This window comes from Paroedura picta, chromosome 3 (assembly GCF_049243985.1).
Source record: "Paroedura picta isolate Pp20150507F chromosome 3, Ppicta_v3.0, whole genome shotgun sequence".
Classification (NCBI taxonomy): Eukaryota; Metazoa; Chordata; class Lepidosauria; order Squamata; family Gekkonidae; genus Paroedura; species Paroedura picta.
The window spans coordinates 95,901,477-95,924,763 of NC_135371.1; the positions used below are offsets into that span (position 1 = coordinate 95,901,477).

Below are 23,287 nucleotides of genomic sequence, written 5' to 3' on the forward strand. Positions count from 1 at the left end.
AGAGAACTGTGCCTGCCGATGTCCCCTGGGTCCTAGTGGTTGCAATGGGCTTTCTTGCTAGTCATAAATAAATGCACATCTCTGCATATAGGCAACTTGCTATATATGTGGGTGGGTGTGAGTGTTTCACATTAGAAGCCATTATTGAATAAGTATCTTATGCAAAACTAGCCCACAAACAAAATTCCTCAAGCCCTATGGATTACCTCTACCATCACAGTTCGTATCCATGAATCCTATGCTCAACAGTACATATCAAAGAGTAGAATGTTTGTTTCTTGCTTCCCATCACAAGGTTCATCGGAAGCTCGAGTATCTGCCACTCTATCAACAGAAAAGTGCCTGCAGCAAAACTCTTGTAAAATCAATTCCTTGTGGCATATTTAAAGAAAATACCATTCCCTCCCCCTTGTCATATGAAGCTGCCTTACACTGAGACCATTGGGCCATCAAAGTCAGCATTATCTACGCAGACTGGGGGCAGCTCTCCATAGTTGTGGCCTTCACAAGACATGTTATCTGATCCTTTCAACTAGAGATGTCGAGATTTTAACCTGGGACCTTCTGCATGCAAAGCAGATGCTCTATCACTGAGCTATGCCCCTTCCCTGAGAAGAACCTTCTGGTCAAATCCTGTTTTGTTTTGTCATTAATCTAGACAAGTTAGATACAGTATACATGAAGATTAAACAATTCTGAGTCTCAGGTCCAATTTTTCCTTTCCTGTATAAAGAACTTTATGCTATCTTTAAGAGTAACATTACTTTTTTCTGTTGGAAAAGCCAAAAACAAACCCAGAGAGTGAATGTAACACTGCAGTGTGAGAAGTACACTCTGCACACCCGGGGCTTGTTTCAGGTGCCAGAGGTTAGGCCATTAATTGGCTTTGATTGTAGGAGGTAAGTCCATCCGCTTACGGTTGCTTTCTTTCCCCTTGATGCCTTAGTTTCACTAATCACAGGACTAACTTGAATTGCTTGCATAAAATTTGATTCCCAGCCAAAAAAAAAAAAGGAAGAATGAAAACCAAAATGGAAGTGCACTTCTAATAAATTATAACTCCGTAAAACGTATCAAGAGGCTGTTTTCTAAAAAGCACATTACAGGAAGAAATTTAATTTAGTTCATGGCAATGTCAGACACACTGCAGGAGCACTTCATACACACAAGTATACAAAGACAAATAGTGTAACTAAAAACAGAAGCAGGCACCTCCTTTTGCTCCTAGAAGTGCCCCTGAAACGGCTTGCGATAAATGCACCTATTGGTTGATCTTAATGAAGCCACCTCCATTTTGTTGTCTCAATCTCAGCTCGCATCTACAGTTTGGAGTAGTGACATTTCTGGAGGGCTGCACTACTTGATTTTTTCCCAAATGGAACTTAGATATGAGCCTGACACAATCTTGTTTTGTCATTTTTCAAGGTATTTGAATATAATGCCTGCAACTATTCTCAACTAACCCTCCTTATATCCATATTAAGATAGCCTTTTAAACACTGAGATGTTTACTTCACTGTTAAGTGTTTTTCCCCAGCAACTTTGTGCCCTAATTTGTTTCCAATGACACATTTCCATTATGAACAAGTGAATTGCTGCAATCCCCCTCCCCCCTTATTTAAGCCACGCTGGTTTCTCTAATTTTATTCCAGCAGTGTTTAGTGTGATTATGTTTCATGGCTTCAGATTCTTCAGTCCAGAATGAAACAAAACTATAGGTTTGATTCGGTACATAAACACAAAATATTAACATTCTTCATCTGCTTTAATAATTTATTAATCTTTCCTCTTAAATGATACATTCTCTAGCATGACTCCTCCAAAAATTTTCTGGTAGTATTAGAAGTACAGTATCTGAATTCTGCGAAACATAGAAATGGTTACAGACTAAAATGCACAACTTACATAAACATTTAAATAGAACATTTGTATTCAAAATTCAGTCTACACACGACAATTTCATAAAAATATAAAAAATAGTTCAATAGTTAATTCATATTTTAACTAGACTAGGATATTCAAGATTCTCCCCCACATGTTCCCTCTTAAAAAGACTCCCATCAATAAGAAACTTAAAGGAGACTGGATCACAAATTGACTATTGCCAATTGTTAAGGTTCATCACAACAGCAAGTTAGTTCACTTCTGTCAACCATGTACTGTAATATGATCTTAGCAAATAAGTGTCCTCCATATCAGATTTTTCGTATATAAAATTTGTGCTATGCGAACAACAGATTTAAACAAGCAACTGTAGCTTGAAAACCAATGGAAGTTATACAACCAACAGTTTATTTTACAATTAATCATTTCCCAAACATAGCAAAAGGGAAAAAACTTAAGACACTTCTTTAACCCAGCCCCAATGACAGTACTTTTCTTCCGCACTGAAAATAGGGCATGTACGTTATTACCATTTCTCCAGGCTCCCAAATCAATGTGTGGAAGGTACAATGAGGATTTTAAGTACATTTTTAATTTTATGAAAAAGGCACAAAGATGAAACACTTCTGTTACAATGGTAATACTACTCTCTCTATGCACTGTGCAAGTAATGCTTTATAAGAATGAACTTCATCTCAGAAAAGTTTCAGTATAAGAAGCTCTAAACACAGGTCCTGTTAAAAAGATTAAAGCATTTGGCCCTGGTCCAAAGATTCTGATGCATAGCACTGAGTTGAGTATGCAGCTGCAGGTAAGGATCTCCACTGATGAACAGATGGACATTGGTGGTACTAACAGTACTCTTCACTTTTAAAGGAGAAATGCTTCTCCCAGCCCAAAAGGCAATTTAAAGTTTCACAACTAATAACAGTGACCATCCATTTGCTGGGAGAAACCAAATGCAGTAATGTTTGTGCAGCCCACTACTGTGCTATGTTCTCTGCAAAACATCCTTTTGCATATATGGGAACACATCCAGAATAGCAATCTGTGCACAAATGTCTGTTTTTGTTATGTAAAACAAGATCTGGGAGTATATATAAACACAAACATATTGACCAACAGATCAGCACTGACAAAAGAATGACATTGCAACTAAGATTTGACCCAGAAAAGCCATTCGGGAAAAAAGTAAATCTATTTTATTTATATTTGATGCAATATCATCATTTCCTCTTTAATGCTTAGCAGAGATTTGATATGGCTTTGCTATATTGTCAGCCAACTGAAATAAAACTTCATATTCACCCTCCTTCCATCTTGCTTGCAACATGAACATGGCATAAACGTTGCTCTACTACACAACGCAGGATGGTTCAAAGAAATAGGGTTGCTTCCTAGCATGTAAACATCAGGGTGACTGGACCTTCGTTCATATAAACCTTTGATAGAGTTCTTTAAAAATTAAATGAAGTAGCCTTTCCTATTAAACAATAACCCACAAAAATACTCTTTCAATAATCATCACTTGTCATTTAACAGCTTTTCAATACCCTACTGGACTACCCTTTAAAACACTTACACTTTGTTTTTTTTCCCAAATTATAAAAATTGTCATGTTCATTTTGTTTGGCCATAAATACTATTTAAAACATGACCTCGTTTTTAAACGCTGACACCAGAGTTCTGACCCTGCATCAAACTATGTCTTCTTTTTTTTCTTTGGTGGCTCATCATCTGTGCTGCTGTCTGTACTGGTACTGCTGCTACTACTGGAGGAACTGGAATCCGTCTCAAAGTCAGAAGAGCTGGAAGAACTACTTGAAGAAGGGGAGGAAGTGGAAGTGGAAGTGCTGGCATCACTGTCACTGTCATCTGAAGAGGAGGAGGACGAATCTTCACTCTCAGAAGACGACTCGCTGGCAGAACTGACACTGCTGCTACTCGTGCTGGAACTTGTCACACTTTTAGATCTGCGTAAAAATGTTAGACGGATCAGTGGTTGTCACTCAACAACTTTGTATCAAAAGCTAGTGGAGTCTACCAAACATGTTTCAATTCTGCTTTTCATAGGTAGTACACAGCCCCAAAAGGAAGAGGGCTACCTGTGACCATGACATTGAAAAGTTACGCTGGGTTCATGGCACTTGCGCAAACCAAAGCCACGTGGGATGTGGGCTCCAGTGAGAAGGCAAGAAAGAAAGCTGTGGCATTTCCAAAATATTTGGGAGATGTCTAGGGCTTGTTGTTAAAATAAATATAAGAGTAACCTTTAATTATTTAGCAAGGGAAGTGTTGCTTCCCTGATTTTAAAAGTTCAGTTTGTTATTCAAATAAGATACAATCAAGCAACATTGTTGTGCCAGTTACTGTGCAAGTGAGAAACTCAAATGTTAACAGAGCTTTAGCTCCTAGAAAGACGTAATGATTTCTAGCTCCATGGATTTATCACTAAAAATAAGAATATTTAAGCAGAGAGGTTCAATTAATCTCAGATTTTAGTGAAGCTGCAATCAAAGATCTGGGTACACCAAGTGTTCTACAATCTTTATGACTCAAAAAAACAAAAAAAACCCTCAAGCCTTTATAAATTGAGGCCAAAGAACTTTCTGGAATTACACTCTTAAAATGATGTTGTATGTGTAAATGCATTTTCCATTAAGATCCTTTATTCATCCTTTTCTAGAAGAAGGCAAGCCTGTAAAATAGCTAAGTTTAGATCAGAATATTCAGTTTTCCGGGATCTCTAGAAACAAGATTATTTATTTATTAATTAATTAATTCCAGGATCCAAAACAGCAAGAGATAGAGCAAAGTGGTAGATTTACGGTGTATGAAGTGACAACTTCTATATAGCCTTGCAAGTTTCAGATGGTCTTGAAAATTAAGAATAGATACAACTTACATGTGCACATATAGAAAGAGGATAAACAAATACTGCAGAACAGTAAACCCTCTAGTTTTGCATTTAAAATTATGTATAAAATGTATTTTTTCCTTCTACAATTTTGACAACAACTTCTACTTTGGCTTGCCAGTCACGTGTGTGTATGCATGTGCACACATGCACATCTATTACCACAGTAAGAGGCAAGATAAAGTAGTGAAGGCTGAAGGAAAACAAAGATGTTATATTTAAGAGGGCAAAGAAAACTGCAATGAAATATGTTAAAAGTGCATAATACAATATTGGAACCAACTCAACATACAATTTCATCTTAAGCATGTTTTCTGAGAAATGAACCCTGCTGGACAATACTTCTTAATAAGTATTGTCAAACTGATCATCACGAGAATCTGTCCAGTGGGCAGGGATAATTTGTTCACTTTTCAGATTTAATCACATCACATACCTTTTCTTCTTGCTCTTCTTCTCTGTAGTGCTTTCTCCAGAGCTAATTAAAAAGTAGGAGGAAATGATTTTTATTAATAACAGTGGAAAAATAAATGAAGAGATATGTTAAGACTTACTGGAAAAACCAACTTTTCTAGCAAGTGATAAGATAAACAGAAGGCCTGAGTAAAAAAGATGTGGACATCAACTATAAACATGTTGACTGCCTACATTCACTAAATTTAATAGAGCTAAAAGCATTTTAAAGTAGCCTTTGCCTCCACAACAGTGCTCCCCAACCTTTTTATCACTGCAGACCGGTCAATGCTTGACAATTTTACTGAGGCCTGGGGGGGCAGTCTTTTGCTGAGGGACATTGCTGCCGCCTGAGCCCCTGCTCCGCTTGCTTTCCCGCCAGCACTCCTGACTTCCCGCCACCCACTGGGGGGCGCTGCCAGCAGCAGCTGCACAGTGCCACACCGAGGGGGAGGCCCAGCCATGGCAGCCGCTGGAAAGCACCAAAGGTGAGCCGGTGGCAGAGTGGCAGGGCAGCCCCCGAGGCAACACACAGGAGCCACAGCCCAGTACCGACTGATCCACGGACCGATCCCGGTCCCTGGACCAGGAGTTGGGGACAGCTGCTCTACAAAACAATCCATTAAAAGGAATGGAAAGAGACCAGCTACAGTACCTGAGTGATTACAGCTGATATTTTTATATTTCCCTTACCTCTAGTTAACATGTTTTAAATCTCAAGAGAAAATTTTAATAACGGTGTGGGACAGGTTTTAACATACAAAACCGTATTAACCATTGAAATATTGACCATTCCCTTGGGACAACAAGACAAACAAATGTCTATTATAACTACAGGACAGGATTACAACATTGTAGTTCTGTTTCCACTGCGATTAGTGGAGGGATTTAAAAGAACAGACCAATACAAGAATGATGCATTGTATATATAATGGAGGGAATACACAAAATTGGCAACAATCTCACCATACTGCATTGTATTTACTTCAAAATAACCCACATTTTAATGGCGGTAAAACTCTTCCTTCATTTGTACATATTTGGTAGTGCACTGATCAAATGTGAGTGCTGGGCATAACACAGTTTAAAGACCGCCTTGGTCATGAACTCATTAGCTGGCCTTCCACAAAGTACTGCTCTCAAATTCAGCATCTATCTGCTCTGCAGAAGTAATAGTGGCCTACAGTATGTTTTAAGGATTACCAAGTTTCTATGAAGTATTCTATAAACATTCTAAGTTTTATTAGAATAGCAAAATATATGAGACACTTATTTACATAGAGAAATTTAGGATGAGATCTCAAAAGCAAGCTCTAACAAAAAAATAAATCCTTGCTTGGGGGGGGGGGGTTAAAGCCACCAACAAGCAACAGCAGAAAGGCTATCCTGGTGCAGTCCTATACAGATTTTGGCAGTTCCAATAGCTTAGATGCACTTAACTGCATAGGACTGGGCTGATAAATAAATACTACACTCAGGTAAGTGAAATCAACACCAGACCTTTTGTCCCAGCAAAGTAGTATTACCCATGAAGGAAGACATTTATGGCAGAATAAGTTTACAAACATGATACTATACCAACATTGTCAGTAGATCCACTAGTTCAATTGAAGAGCTGATATTGTCTTGTTTGTTACTATCAGTTCAAACAGCCTCAACAGTTAGTGGTATAATGAGTTTCAACAGCCAGCACAATTTGTACCATAAATAAAACAGAAAAGGGGTGGTGGGAGGAGTTGGGACTCATTGCCTGTCCAACTAACAGCCATCAGGTAGGCTGTCCCGCCCCTGGCTATATCACCCTCCACTGCCAGCCCTCTCCACTCAACTGACTGAGAGGTAAGGCAGCCAGCAAGCATGTACTGGGAGGAGGAGGAGGAGGAGGGAGGGCCTGGAATCACAGCCAGGGCCTGGTTAGGAAGGGAGGCAAGCTTTGGCCTCGCCGGCGCATGGGGGGGGGAAGGCACGACCCCCATCAGTGCTCCCCTCCAGCAGAAAAAGGCCTGTTGTGGCCTCTCCAGGCTTCGGTGACCCTGCCCAGGACAGGGGGGAGAGAGGGGTCCCAGCCAGTGCTTCCCCCTGCCCCGAGAAGCCCCGCCACAGCTTCTCCAGGCCTTGGTGGGCCTGCAGCGGGGGGGGGGGGGAGGTGAGTCACAGGCAGCAATTTCCTCCTTTCTACCAGCTCCTACAGGGCCCTCAGCCGTCTGGGAGCTCGTTCCACCAGGAAAATGACCAGGCCCTAGTCAAGGCCAGACAGAATACACATGGCCCAGGGACCTCCAGTCTGTTTCCCAATGCAGAGCGCAATGACCTACATGGGGCATAGCGAGTTAGATGGTCCCTCAGGTACACAGGCCCTGGACCACATGTAGCCTTAAAGGTCAAAACCAGTACCATGAACATTTGGTACTCAACCGGCAGCCAATGCAGCTGTCTCAGCACAGGATGGATATGAGCTCTCCATGGTGTCCTAAGTGAGTACCCTAGCAGCTGCGTTTTGTATAAACTGTAATTTCTGGAGCAGGGGCAAGGGCAGGCCCGCGTAGAGTGAGTTACAGAAGTCTAACCTGGAGATGACTATCATGTGGATCACTGTGGCAAGGTGATCCAGGGACAGATAGGCTATTAATAGCTTTGCTTAGTGGAGATGGTAAAACATCAGCTGAGCTACTTTTGTGACCTTGGCCTCCATAAAAAGGGAAGACCAAGAACCCAGACCTCTGCTGCTAATCAGAGTGGACAATACTGAAATAGATTGATCCATGGTGTTAGGTATAGTCACATAACCATCATGCATCTATCCCCAAGTCCCTTATCTTTCAAATGCAAATGTCATTACCTATGGTTTATTGTTATATTTAGTAAGGCTAATCCAGGTTTCAAATACTAGACTATGAACACACAGTGTTAATAACATGATAAACTATAGTTAAAGGAAGAATATAATCCTGTGAACTGTTCCCAACATGAGAGAAAGACTATGATTGTAGGAGTTTACTTTCAGTATGTTTGGGTGAGAAACATGTCTTTTCCCCATTGCAGCCAATGGGGCTTAAGGCTCTCAGGTACTACTGGACTTTATGCATAAACTTCTATACAGATGGCAGGAATTTTCCCACATGATTGATCTTACCTTTGTTGTAATAATTGCTTCTCTTTTTCTTTCAGTGCTTTTTTTAACTCTGTTGTCCTTGAAGGTCTGTGAAGGTATTTTCTTTTCCCTGTACATTCGTAAGTCCAATGTCCAAATTCTAAACACTTCTGACATCTCACATGTTGCTTGTTTGCCTCCCTGTAAAAATAAGCAACACAGCTAGAGACCAGATGACTTGGATTACAAGCAGGATATTGAACACAGAAGATGCTAACATGCCAGTTTTGGTTTCCTGTCGCCAACTGTGGTTTCATGTGTAAGAATTGTTCTAAAGCGCACTATTGAGTTCTTTCCCCACAATTCTCTATAAAACATTATGGTACTTATGTGGGTGGAATGAATGGCCCTAATTGTGAACTATATTTAGTTCTACATTTAGCCAATATAATTAGAAATTTCTCTTAATTTTTACCCAAAGGGGGATGCTATATGTCTTCAAGAAAAGAGATGGCTATAAAACTTGTTAATGTTGTTACTATTATTATTATTATCTGAGAAACACATACCCTAACATGAAACAAATTCCACACTGAAAATCATTTTCTACAACTCTAAAACATTAACTTTAAGAAAGACCCATCACTTAAAATTAATGGCACCCTATCCTGTTTTTATCTCACATGGCAGTAAACAAAAAAGAAATTGCACAAAGGACAACAAATTCCGATTTACAGCACAGTCCCAGAGTTTTAGATTTCTATGTCCATTGAAGCAAATAATTTAGAAGTGACTAAGTATTTGAATTGTCATTGCATACTGGCTATGTGAGGTACAGATGTATCCTCGCATGGGCATCTATTATTAACACTAGTGACTAGTGTTAAACAAATAGCAAGTTTAGCACTAAACTTGAGTGAACTTTTGTTTATGCAGAGCATATATGCTTCTACTCAAGTAAATATATTTATTGTCAACTGTCACATTAGAGTAAAACTAAAGAGAGAAGTCCTACCGCCTCTTTTCAGTTATCTTGCTAAAAATTTTAATAGACTATAAAATCTAAAGATGCTGTAGAAAAGGTTCTCATGATGTACTTAAAGTACTCAAGATCAAAGTATAAGATACTGCTAGGTTTCTATTTTCATGGTCATTTTATTATGTTACCTTTTAATGTTCTTTATGCCTTGGTGAACAGTTTTGGGGGATGGTGTATCAAATTACTATTTAGTAAATTAGAAACTCTATTCAAAGCTGTATTTGTTCATTTTAATACACACTTGTCCCAAACACAATTAATTTGATTCATGTAAGACAGTGCTCGTTAGCAAGTATGAAAAAATGCTAAATGATATACTCTTGACTCCCCACAAACTATCAGACATGTAACATTTGCTGCAGAATAAATGTTGGAGGTGTGGTTCATCATCTGCTAAAATAATTGAAATTCTTTGGACACACTTTACAGATGCTTGGGATAATTGTGGTCCAGCTGGCTGGCTAAAAACTAGGTATCAGTATACCTCTTGAATTTAAGATGATAGTGTTCAGGCACTTGAAAAGATAGATATGTGAATCCTTCAGATATGAAGCTTTTAAGTTATTTCATTGTCACTAACAGTTATAGCAACAAATTGTCAAAAAGTAGCCTTCTATAAGTAGCCTTCTTCTCCATTCCTCAAGCCTGCAACATGATGGATAAGAAATGCCTTAAGCATCTCTCTCCATCCAGCTATTTAGACTAGAATAGAAATCTTCTCTTTACATCTAAATGTGTACAATTAAGTTCACTAATAAATAGTTCCTATATTAGTTAAGTACAACCTTGGAGAATATACTTTGCTTTGTTTGTTGTTTTAATGTATGGCTAATAAGCTCTGCATGCGGAGCTTATTAGCCATACAAGGTACTCTGCTAACTTTCAGGATATTAAAACTTTACCATAAGTGTACCAGAATTTAATATCCTTCAATGGAGAGGTGAAGACAAACAATAGCTTGCCATTTCAGCCAGACTTAATAGGATGGGGTGATGGCCAAGCAATGGAATAATCATGGACTTCACTGAATACCTTCTTAAAGTTCATATGAGAAATGTTACCATTTGTTCCTATACTACCTTCAGCAAGGAAATCCTTAAAATGTTTTTGCTTCATTTTTCTTTTACCTTCCCTTTCAGCTATCAACATCTATGTTTCTATGTTCACATATTTCAGATGTTTTCCCCAAAAATTCCTGAAAGAGAATGTCTGCTTTACTTCTCTTTAAGGACAGAAATGCAAGCATTCACAACTTCAGCAGCTCTCCCTAAATAGGTGTCTTTGTCTTGCTGTGCTGCATTACCAGGCTCAAATATAGACAGCACATCTTTCATTAGGAGTGCTAAAAATGCAAAGCTTGCATTTGTACATGTGCCTTCCAAAGCATCCCTTTTCTCCAGGGAAGCTGAACTCTTTAGTGTGGAGATAAGCTGTAGTTCCAAGGGATCCCCAGGTCCCACCTGGAGGCTGGCATCCCTAATTCTGAACCAGGAACCAGAAAACTCCACAGATTATAGAGGAATATGCAGTGCAGTACAGGTTAGTCTATAAGTTTGTTTGTTTTTTAAAATAGAGGGATGTTGTAGGTCACATTTTCTCTTATCTCTATTCACCTTTACTTAAAGGCAGAAGGGGGGTGTTGCATCTTATGGATCCCAGAGGGATAACTGATCTCAAATGGCCATTCTTTGGGTCTGACGCATGAGGAATGATTGACCCACTTCAACCCTCAGCCTCTGATGCAAGGCAGACCCTGCCCTGCCATCCAGGGAGTTCCAGGGGGAGCCAGAAGAAGGCTGGATCTTTACAAATAGTAATTACATCTTAAAACTATTTAATACAAACTCCCTATCAAAAAAAGAAAGACAGACAGAAAAATGGGAAAAGCACACCATAGCCGCATTTCTCTCTTCCAGGACTGAAAAGTCTCCCCCCCCCCCCCAAATTCATAAGAAAACCTTCATTTTCTCCTGTTGCAGATCTGAATCCCTCCCTAGTCTCTCCTCCCCCCAAACTTGCTCAGCCGTTTATAAAGCAGCTACAATGAAGTCAGGTGTGGCCCAGAAGCCTGGGGCTGTGGGAAGAAGCTAGCAGTCGAACGGAGAAGGAAAAACAGCTCTGGAGCTCCGAGGCAAGTCTGCAAGCTCAGGAACCAAATCAGTCAGGAAGCAGACACACAAGTGCAACAGGGCTTTTCCCTTAAAGCAGCTGCAGATGCTCCCTTTCCATACTGGTTGGAAGTCCTGGATTCACTACACCAACATTCAGGGCATTTCTGCACCCGTTAAATGTGGCATCATGCCAGTCAATTGCAAGCTGAATATTCCAGCCCATGCACACAACGTCACCCACATCCAGCTGACAGCTCGCTACATCCTCCATTTAAAAGTGCTTCTTTAGGAATCGCATAAAGTGGGTTCATCAACCTATAAAGCGGTAGCTACTAGAGAGCATCCAGCAGGCAGACAGCGGAAAAAAGGTATGTAGGCTCAAACATGCTGAAGTTGCCTGCTTAGTCCCTCCCTCACACCTGCCTCCCTCCCTTTTCCTTGTTCTCGGGGATGGGAATTTCTTTTCAAAAATGGTGACGTACCTGGAGCAATAAACAGGCAGACAAGCGTATAGGCAATGCCAAAAATAAAAGAAAATTTTATTCAACAAAGTGTGCCTCTTGAAAGTTTTCTCCCCCCCCCCAAAAAAATACCAGGAATGATATTGATTTTCTAATTTATCAAAGGACTCGTGATACCATAATGAGAAAGCACTATGCATTTATGAATATATGCAACAGAGAAATATGAATTTTAAAAAGTTAGCGGGCATCGCAGGACCTTTAAATTGTTGGAGAAAGGGGACTGGTTGCCTGAATTGATTGACAGGCGGAAGCGTGATGTGCATTGCTCACTTCTACCTCTTCCAGCAGCAGATGAGGAGGGTAAGATGCATGAAAAGAAAGCAGACAAAGGCAAGACAGCAAAAAGGTGAGGAGGGCTTGAGAGGCGCAATATTATTTAGTGCTTCGCTATTCCATGGGCATTACACTATTTTTTACTAATTTGCAGAAATTCCCTCAGTTTACACAACCCTATATGGGGTTGCTACCCATAGTTTAAGCAGCTTTGTTACAGAATACAAGTTTTTTAAATGGTTCTATTAATTACTCACATTGTTATAATTTTAAAGGTAATTTGTTTTGAAACTAAATTATATTGCATTATGTCTAATGATTACATTGCGTAGACTATTTAAAAATTAATGTGGTGGCTTTTTGACATAAGGTTAGTTTGAGATCCCATTCCAGCAGGGGAAGAAAAACCCAGTGAAGACAGATATCTTGTGTTTAGCTAAGGGAGATGAAGATCAGAAGCTACATCTATATCACAGTACTCATATGAATCCCACTGAACTGGCTGGATCCATCCTTTAAAAATGGAGACAAACATCAAAGTTTTTGTGCAACATCAGCTAATCTCAGCATTGCTTTAAATTATACCCTATGAATTTATTAAACATAGCTGTCTGCAGGATACACATCTTAAAAGATTCTATCAAATGTCTAACACTGCAAAGAACATGAAGCAATGAAATCTGTGGCTGGATCAAAACTGATGTCAATAGCAATTTGCTGGAAATAATTCATCATCACCTGCCCATTCCTCCAGCAGTCTCCTGTGCCCAAAATGCCACTGTCAAGGGTCATAGGACCCTATAGATCGTGATACCACACAAGGGACTGCATATTCCAAAATAGTAACTCTTTAAATGCCAATGCTGGGAAAAAAGTAAAAAGAAGGCATGGCCTAAATGCACTGCTTGTAGGTTTCTGATTGGCCACTGGGTAAAACAGGATGTTAGATTAAGATAGACAATTGCTTTGACACAAAATTGGTGCTCTGGCATTCTTAGGTAGACTTTCAACACATTAAAAAATAAATGCTGTCGGTGTCTATAGATTTAGGATTTCATTTAGAAAGCCTAATGCTCTGGGGATAGACTTACAGAATTATTTTTAGAACAGTTTACCATGATAAGATAGCTGCCCTAGCTGAGCATGTTTGCAATTATCATTACATATAGCCTTTAAACATCCAGGCCAACTGGATCTTGTCAGACCTTGGAAGTTAAGCAAGGTCAGCCCTGTCTAGTTTTTTGATAGGATCTCTAAGGAATAACAGGGTCTCTACACACAGACAGGCAATGGCGAACCTCCTTGGGATGTTTCTTCCATAGATAACCCTACGGGGTCACCATAAATCAGCTGTGACTTCATGGCACTTTCCATCACACATCACCTTTAAAAGGCATGTTTGTAACATTCTGTCTACACAGGCAGTGTCTCACAGAACTGAAAAGCAAGCACATCCAAAAGCAAATGTTGTTACACCTAAACATCAAGGAATTTTGATTTGATTTGGAGTGCAATCCTTCTATATCTTTCTACACCCTTCTAAGACCGCTAAAGTCAAAGGGCATAACTCTGTACAGTCATTACTGAAAACCATATAAATGGTACTATCCTAATTTGAATGTTTGTTTATTATATTTATATATACCGCCCTCCCTTTTTGGCTCTGGGCTGTTTACACTGTAACTCTCATAAAGCAATACAGTACAATGAACATCTTGATTGAAACACAGAACATATTCAACAGTGAAAAACTTGCATGAAACAATGTAATTTCACAATCAATACCCAATAATCAACAGTGTTAAGGACATTTAACTGCTTCATCCTGTACATTCTATTGAATACATAGAAATTCCCCAAAAATTATTAGATTAGTAACGGTAAGTTGTTATAACTTTGCTATTAACTGTAAGAGGCTTCCAATTGTTTTTATAACTACCTTAAAATATTCTTATGATCAGTTACCATTAATTTAAACATTTAAAAGTTATCCACAAACCAGTTAACCCGCAATAAGTGTTCACATATCTTTGGATGCTATTCAACATTAAAAGCACTGGACACTTGGCTTTGGTTGCTGGATTTACATTCTGTAGGTAATTTTCAAATCTAGAGATATTTTTAAAGAAGATCTGATTTAAAGTCAAAGCATGTTTTACAGAGTTTAACTAAATATTTCACAGCATACATGAAAGTAGCTCTGAAAACGACAACATTAAGAAGCAACATGTATTTGTTTACTATTATAATGCAGAACATAGAAATACTGCATTACCAAAAGACAAAGAGGAAAAAAAGACAGTCAGAGCTATATGTATATGTGCCAAGGATGTACTGAGTTATGTATTTTTCTGTCACATCTGTCTATCATACAGGGATTATTCCTAAAAGGTATAGAATGTTCTTTTGCTTGTATATAGAACAAGAGTCAGATTTAGGTCACCATCAGAAAACTATCTGAGAATATTTGTACTGTCTTCAAAATAGTTTTAACATAGTAGAAGATTATATTATTGATGCTTCATGGGCAATCTACTTAACCTACACCAGTGACAATTTTATAGCTGAAATAAGACTGTTTGGGCCAATATATAAGTTTTCCAAAAAGCTCAGAGCATAACTCTCAATTCCCATATGAAATGTTGCCATCTGTTTGGGGTTGTAATTTTGTTGAATGGGTATTTATGGAGTTTTATTTTTGGATCATTGTTGTTACCTGCCGCGAGCTGGTTTCCAAGAATGGCAGGTTACAAATCCAGTCAATCAATCAATGAAACTCTAAAAATGGTTTCTAGACCAGGCCTTCAAATCTCACATTCCATAATGCAATGTGTTAATGTTTTGTTGCATGAGTTAAAACTCAATATTATGTTTTAGTACACTGTAATTAGTCAATATGCTTTGGGATAAAGCAAATTAGCTCCCAGTTAAAACACAGTCTATCACCATCTCAAATGCTAATTGCCATATTTAAAGCTACATTCTCATACATGCTTGAAACAGACTCATTGGAATTTGCCTGAGTAAATAAGTATATATCAAGCTGTTTGGCTGCAACCCTATGCATGTGCATTACTATCACATAAATAAGCAGTGCTATGATGTTATCTGCAAGAATTTATTTATTTGATGATGATTTTTAAATTCCCCTTACAGGAGAACCAGCTCAGGATGTACAAACAGGATGGAAAATGTCCAAGTAATGACTGAGGCCAGACTTGAGGCTGAGGACCACCAACTTGCTGGAATTAATAGAGCAAAGCACTCTTGAGGGAGTATATAGACAGACAGATATGGATGGCCAGGGAAAGTAGATGAGTAAGTCTTGATACTGTGAGTTCAAGAAGTGGAGAAAGATGAACCAAGTGGTATGGAATGTGAACAGAGTACGCAACATGAACAGAACACAGTGACCTGGTGGAATGGGCTCCCAGGAGAGCTGAGGGCCCTGACGGAGTTGGCAAAGTTTTGCAGGGCTCGCAAAAACAGAGCTCTTCTGCCAGGTCTATGGTTGAGGCTGGGTCAGTAAGAGCAACAGAGCACCACCCCCCCAGGCTGCGCTATAGAATCTCTAGTGCACCCCTTGTTAGATGACCGGGAAATAGGAGGGACCTGGCCATCTTAGTACCTTGGGAGTTATGCTGGTTAGGAGGTTTTATGCATTTATATATTTTTATGTAAACCATTCTGAATCTTAGGAGGAAGGCAGGCTATAAATTAAATTTATTATAGTTATTATTAGACGTTTGAATTAAGGCCTACGGAAGCTAACACAAATGAGTAGGGATGTAGTGAATTTTTCACCAATAATTAAACAATAATGTTTAAGGACTTAAATGCTATAGACCCAAACTGAGGTCACATTAGGCTACAAAGCCGACTAAATTAAATATGAAACCATGCTCTATAGAGCAAGGGGCAGAGAGACAAACTGTAAAACTGGACGTGTAATCAGATTGAACTGGGTGCTTTTGAGAGAACCAGTTACCAATTTTAATAAGCTTTCACTGGCACAGCGTAGAGGAAAAGTAATCTATTAATTAATGCAGTGTGAGTATAGGACTTTGCATAGATTTAGAAATAGCACCTCTCTGTACAAAACAGTATTTAATAACAGAAGCAGCTTATACTGCAGGTACGACCAAACAAGGTAAGCACACTAGAAAAGAAAATGGGACAACAGTGTTCTTCTAAATTATCACTAAGGCCCAGTCAAAAATCCTAACCAAGAACTCTTTCTAGTAAGTGATAGAAACACAGTTACTTCTGGCCACTCTATTGTGACCATTTTGATTTCGCAGAGCCGAGAATGAGGTGAAATGGTAAAGGATTTATAACACATCAAAACCTTGAATATAGTTCTTTCCACAAACAAACTGCACTCCTTCCTTCGGATGCAAAAGCAAGAAACACAGGAACAACGACATTCCTAAATCCTGAAGCACATAAATATTCTAGAGTATTTCTGAGTTTTTAAAAGGCTACCCCATGTTCCAACTTGCACTCTCTCAGCTGACATTTTAAAAAGTAGCACAGTCCTAGCTTCCTAACAATCCCCTTTAGGGCATCGCGTCGCTTCTCCACGGCCACCCCATTACTATTAACGCCATCCCCATCACCCATTCTTCTGTGTCCCCTCCCCAAAATATTCAGCCCCGCAAACACAAACTCACGCCTGTCGCCGAGCGATAAGGCGATGCATGGGAGTCGCCATCTTAGCCACCGGCCGGGCAACGCCGCACATTGCATGTCGGGAACTCCGCCCTCTTTTTTCCGCCCTATTGGAGGATTCAGTCGAGGTGGAAAAATTCACGGGGCAACGAGGACGGGGAGGGGGAATGGGCATGCGCGACCGGCGGGTGAATCGTGAGGAGGGTGCGGGGGCAGCTTCATAGTCTTTTCCTTCGAAGGCTGCGCAAGAGTTATGGTCACGCCGACGTCCTCCCCAAGCCTGATGATTGAGTTGAAGGTTTCTTCCCTGAGGATGCCTGGGGGAGGGGGAAACACGAGAGAGACGCAAAGCAAGGTGTCCCTACCGTAGTTTAGGATCGGAATTTTAATATTTCTTCCAAAAGTACTGTAAATTTCTCCGGGTTGGCCAGTTAGGGAGAGAAACGTTTCTCTCAGGGAGGCGTGCACTGGATTGCCGCCTTAATGTGGAAAACTGCGGTGCTGTGCTGCGGCCACGACTTCCAGAGGTCTTTCCACCTTCCGACCTATACAATTTAATCCCCCGTCTGTCCTCAATCCTGTCAGTCGTCCTCCCAACGTCAGCCAGCTTTGCCTTGTAGTTGTGACAGCAGCATCAGGGTTTTATGTTGACGCTGACAGAGTATTTAAAGGGAGGGAGGAAGGCAACATGGCTCTATTCTTAGACAGTGTCGCTAGATATTTACTCTTTCTTCTGAAGGGTTCTTGTCAAGATCCATTTTGTAGTCACAGTCCTACACAGGATATTGCAAAGCCAGTTGTCCTTTCTCACTGCTACAGAACTGTACATCTCTCTTTCACCCTTATTCGGATGCCTCAGATTTGGGCCTTACATTCCAGTTCATAACTTAAGTGGCACTGTGATAGTACCGAATTAGTAACTGTTAACTGACCTGGGTGGCCTAGGCTAGTCCAATCTTGTCAGATCTCAAAAGCTAAACAGGAATTCAAGAGTTGCTATGCAGAGGAAGGCAAATCCACTTCTGAATGTCTCTTGCCTTGAAAAACCTACCAGGTTGCCATAAATCATCCCTGACTTGACAACGCTTCGCACACACACAACTGTAAGCATTTGACAACTTTCACATCCACCTATCTGTGCCATTTTGAATCCACAGGATACATTCTTGCTGGTATATTTCAGCTGCTAGTTTTCAAAGCATCATGTAGGGTTGCTGCTTTTCTTATGGACAGACACTCCATGCCTTTTTAATAGAAATCAAAAAGTGTAAATGTACCCCTTATAAAGATGCTTTATCTGTTAATGTCTCTCTGCCATGCCACAAATGAAGATTCAAATTCTCTGTCCATAAAAACACAGGGCTGGTAACCTTTAATTTAAACTGTTGACCATTTCATTGAAAATCTGATTTGGAAATGAAATCAGATATACACAAAAATGAATTATTCCTACATTGTTTACTTAAATACAATTTAATTTTAAATATGCTGTAATATACTCTCCACTGAATATCTTCTTTCTGTCTTTCCTTGTATGCTGCCCTTCCCCAGAGGGCTCAGGTGGCTTGAGTATCTTCCTTTTATATTCAGAAACTGATATAGGTGTCACCATATCTAATTAGTATCAGAGGTTCCTAGCGCATTGCCACATGCGTTATTAACCACTGTAAAAATTACATCCCCTTGATGCAACAGCAAACCATTTACATGCCTTGCGTACAATTTAAACATGTCATTGCTTTAGCTAGATGTTTTACTCTCTGTGATAATTACTGAACAAAAAAGCAGTTCCCATTTCTGAATATTTTAATTGCAATATCTTAATGATTGCTTGTTGTCCTTGTGTGATATTCAACTACTTTTCATAATACTATATGTAAGGCCTCATGTTGCTCTTGCAGGTACTCATATTGCTTTTTGCTGTCATCAAAACTAATCTCTGGTGCCTAATATCCAATACTTCAATCAAGGTGTATCCTGACTCACAGCAGTCTGAATCACAGCTACTGAAGTTCCTCTCTAATAGGCCAGCTGTATGAACTGCTGCTAGTTTGCTATTAAGTTTGTGACAAGAGGAAGAGACAAACTGGGAATGCTTCCTTCTGTCACAAGGTAATGACTACAACTTGTTCACTTGTAAGTAATTGCGTTAATGTAAGAGCTATAATCATGTTATAGTGTACTATTGAGCTTGTCCTGAGCTCTAGAATGTGGCTATACCACAATCCCCAACCCAGCTGAGCTTAAAAAACTTGAAATAATTATCATTTCCTCTTAAAACCCATTATTCATATTGTCAGCTCCACAAATACTCTTTTCCACAAACACAAATACTCCACAAATGAAAAAACTTTCACTATATCAAAAGTGCTGTCTAATTGATCCATTTAAAAAAGAAGAAAAACAGAACCATTCACATATTGTTATTAGAACCAGCTAAAGTGTTCCAAAATAGTGAGCAAGAATTCCAAAAGGAAACATCATGAACTTTGTATTGCAAGAAAATGTTTTGGGATTGTGCAGGAATCCAACCGGAAATATGTAATTCCATCTTTAATAACAAGGTGATAATTACAAACAGATAGCCATTATAATCTGTTGTAGAAAAATCATACAGGAGTCAAGTAGCTCCTTGAAAACTGGTGAAGTGGATTTGAGCATGAGTATTTGTAAGTCAGAGCTCACTTCTTTAGATGCATAGTAGCATGCACCAATCAGATTTGGTTAAATAATCAGACCAATACTCAGATAACAAAGTGGTTTGTTTTCAGAGTATAACTACAAGTAGCTTTGCAATGATGGTAGGGTTTTTTTGGGGGGGGGTCGCTTTCCCTTTCCTCTCCCCACAACAGACACCCTGTGAAGTGGGTGAGGCTGAGAGAGCCCTGATATTACTGCTCGGTCAGAACAGCTTTATCAGTGCCATGGTGAGCCCAAGGTCACCCAGCTGGCTGCATGTGGGGAAGTACAGAATCCAACCCGGCTTGCCAAATTAGAACGCACTCCTAACCACTATACCAAACTGGCGGACCTATTTAGAGCTGGCCACCAGAGAGCAACCAGCAGAGGGAAGGTATGGAGGCTCAAACATGCTAAAGGCACCTGCCTCATCCCGCCCTCACACTTGCCTCCTTCTCCCTTGTTCCCAGGGATGAGAATTTCTTTTTAAAAATGGCTTACTGGAGCAACGAATAGGCAGACAAGCGTACAGGCGATGCCAGAAATAAAAGAGTATTTTTTTTTCAAAGTTGTACCACAAAGCATGCATCTCTAAAGTTTTCTCCCCCTCCCTCAAAAAAAATAAGGAACAAGATTAATTTTCAAAAGTATCAAAGGACTCGTGATCCCATAAGAGGTGTCATTCAAAAAGCACTATGCATCTATGATTCTATGCATAGGCATTTAAATGGAGAAGTATGAATTAAAAAAAAATAGCAGGCATCGTGGGACCTTTAAAACATGGAGAAAGGGGATTGGTTGCCTGGATTGATTGACAGGCAGAAGCTAGTTGCATATAAGGCGTGTTGCTCTCTTCTGCTATTTCCAGCAGCAGAAGTGGCGAGTAATGTGAAAAGAAGGCAGATGAAGGCAAGACAGCAAAAAGGTGAGGTGGGGCTGGCAGCCACGATATGATTTAGCATTACACCATTCAGCTGCTGTAATGCTATTTTTACTGATATGCGAAAATTGCCAGAGAGTCTATGAGTGCCATTGTGCTTACAAAGGGTGGAGAGAAAGAGGTGGGTGGCAGGACCCAGCATGAACAGAACTACATGCACACCCTGCTGGGCTGGCTCTGCAGCTTGCCTGGCATGGCTTCAGCGCCTGACACATAGGGGTGCACATACTACACAGCTTCTGCCTTGTTCCTGAGCAACAGTGGATACAACAAGTTTGGGGTGGGGTTGGGGAAGGAACCAGCAGACTTGACAAGGGATCTATTGCTGTTCAGTACAGTAAGGGGGCAAGACCCAAGCCATGAAGAAGCCATTCAAGTGTGATTAGGGAAGGAGGCTGAGGACAACATTCCCTGCAACTCTTCCCAAGGTAGAGGAGGGGCTTGGTGAGATTTGCCCCTTATCACTAAACCCCACCCACCCTAGGCAGCAAACAGGCTAGGTCCACCACTGGTTTGTAGTAATTACAGTATATTTGTCTTTCAGTATTTACAAATGAAAAACATGAGAAAATTCCAGAATTTACGGAGAGAAATTAGGAAAATTGAAACATTGTTAATCAAAGGGGGCAGGTATATTTTCTCTGTTATACATTATGTTTCATTAGAACATGAAAGAAAATTTGTCAAAAATTTTTAGTGACAGAAAACATCTTGGCCGACCCAAGTTAATTAGGGCCTGGGAGCTAAGCTGGGACCGCTACTCCCTGTATTCAGATGAGAAGCCATCATGGAAAACTGGTCTTGCTCTGCTGGGAAGGTACCGTATTTGCCGGCGTATAAGACGGCTTTTTCCCTCTCAAAAACATGCCTCCAATTGGGGGGGCCGTCTTATACGCCGGGTGCACTTCAGTCTGGATGCGATGGCGGGCGGCGGGCGGCGGGCGGCTCCCCCCCCCCGACACTGAGCTCACGGCGGTGGCGGGCGGCGGCAGCTCTCCCCCACTGGGCTCACAGCGGCGGCGAGCGGCGGCGAGGCGAGCGGTGAGGCGAGCGGCGGCAAGCGGCTCCCCCCCACTGGGCTCACGGCAGGCTGCGGGCAGCGCGGCGGCGAGCGGCTCCCCCCCACTGGGCTCACAGTGGCGGCGAGCGGCGGGCGGTGAGCAGCTCCCCCCCACTGGGCTCACGGCAGGCTGCGGGCGGCGGGCGGCGGGCAGCGCCAGCTCCAGCTCCCCCTCACTGGGCTCACGGCGGCGGCAAACTCCACATTTTGAGTGAAAATGTTGGGGGGTCGTCTTATACGCCCAGTCGCCTTATACGCCGGCAAATACGGTAATTGTAAACCTGCTTATCTCTTGTCTTGAACACCCACAGCTGGCTTTGCCTTGAGCTGATTGCAACTCTGTGGCATCTTCTTCTTCTATAAAATTAACAAACAAAAAAAAAGATTTTTGTTCCCAAGCTTTCTGGTAACATTTTATTTATTTGTTTATTTGGATTTTTATACTGCCTTTATGACTCTGGATGGTTTACATGGAATACTGCATAACTTTACATGGAACATAATAACACTCTATAACAGGGGGTAGTCAACCTGTGGTCCTCCAGATGTTCAAACACTGGCAGGGCTCATGGGAATTGTAGTCCATGAACATCTGGAGGACCACAGGTTGACTACCCATGCTCTATAACATTATACAGTTTTCAACAGAACAACACAATCTGTCATTAACAATTACAACACAATATGTATAACAATGGTGGAGAGAACAAATTGTTCAGTCATGAAAGAGTGTCTGGGGGGGGGGGACCAGCAGATGTTCCAAGTCGGTTAGCCTCAAGCAAATGCCTGGTGGAAGAGCCCCCTTTTGCAGGCCCTACAGAACTGTAGAAGTTCAAGCAGGGCTCTGATTTCCTCAGGGAGCTTGTTCCACAAGGTGGAATTTAGCAGAAACATTATGAAAATAAGGCATTAGTGGCATCTGTCTCCCAAGATAGGTAAAAAAACATAAAAGGGAAATGTTTGTTTTATAATTCTGATAGCACAACTTTTTTCTACAGCTGATAAGACATGTATTTGTGTACAAAAGATATTGAAGGATGCTATAAAGTATGAATTCTCTGTTTTGGTGAATCAGTTCCTTGTATTTTAGAATTGTTGCCGTTCAATTATGCTATAACAATTTATGGAGAAACTGGATAATGGGCTTCAGTATATTGACAGTGGGAAGATTAATATTTTGAAGGTGTTTCTGTGAAATATAGTATGTTTCAATAAAGTGAAAGAACTATGTAAATGAATCAGGCTTCTGATTTTTCAGAACTCTTTGGTTGCCTCAAAAGTACTTATGTGTTGGAATGTTAATATTTAGAATATGAAACACAGAACAGAAGTAGTATTAGAACTCTAGATCAGTGGTCCCCAACCTTTTTATCACCAGGGATCAGTCAACGCTTGACAATGAGGCCCAGTGAGGGGGTAGTCTTTTGCCGAGGGACATCGCCGCCACCTGAGCCCTGCTCCACTTGCTTTTCCTGCCTGCGCCCCTGACTTCCCGCCGCCTGCTGGGGGGCGCTGCCAGCAGCAGCTGCACAGTGCCACGCCGAGGGGGAGCCCCAGCCATGGCAGCCGCTGGAGAGCACCAAAGGTGAGCCGGTGGCCGAGTCACAGGGCACCCCCCGAGGCAGCAGCTGGGGAGGAGGACGAG

General features: G+C 40.8%; 1 protein-coding gene across 1 annotated transcript; it reads right to left on the reverse strand.

Annotated features, from left to right (window-relative positions):
• Positions 1-1,752: 1,752 nt before the first annotated feature.
• Positions 1,753-17,122, reverse strand: ZCCHC10 (zinc finger CCHC-type containing 10). Its single transcript, XM_077326926.1, has 4 exons — positions 16,966-17,122; positions 8,388-8,546; positions 5,238-5,279; positions 1,753-3,857 (listed from the first exon to the last, which is right to left on the reverse strand). Exons 1-4 carry the CDS (start codon positions 17,034-17,036, stop codon positions 3,587-3,589), a joined length of 543 nt encoding a protein of 180 aa, XP_077183041.1. The 5' UTR covers positions 17,037-17,122; the 3' UTR covers positions 1,753-3,586.
• Positions 17,123-23,287: the final 6,165 nt, after the last annotated feature.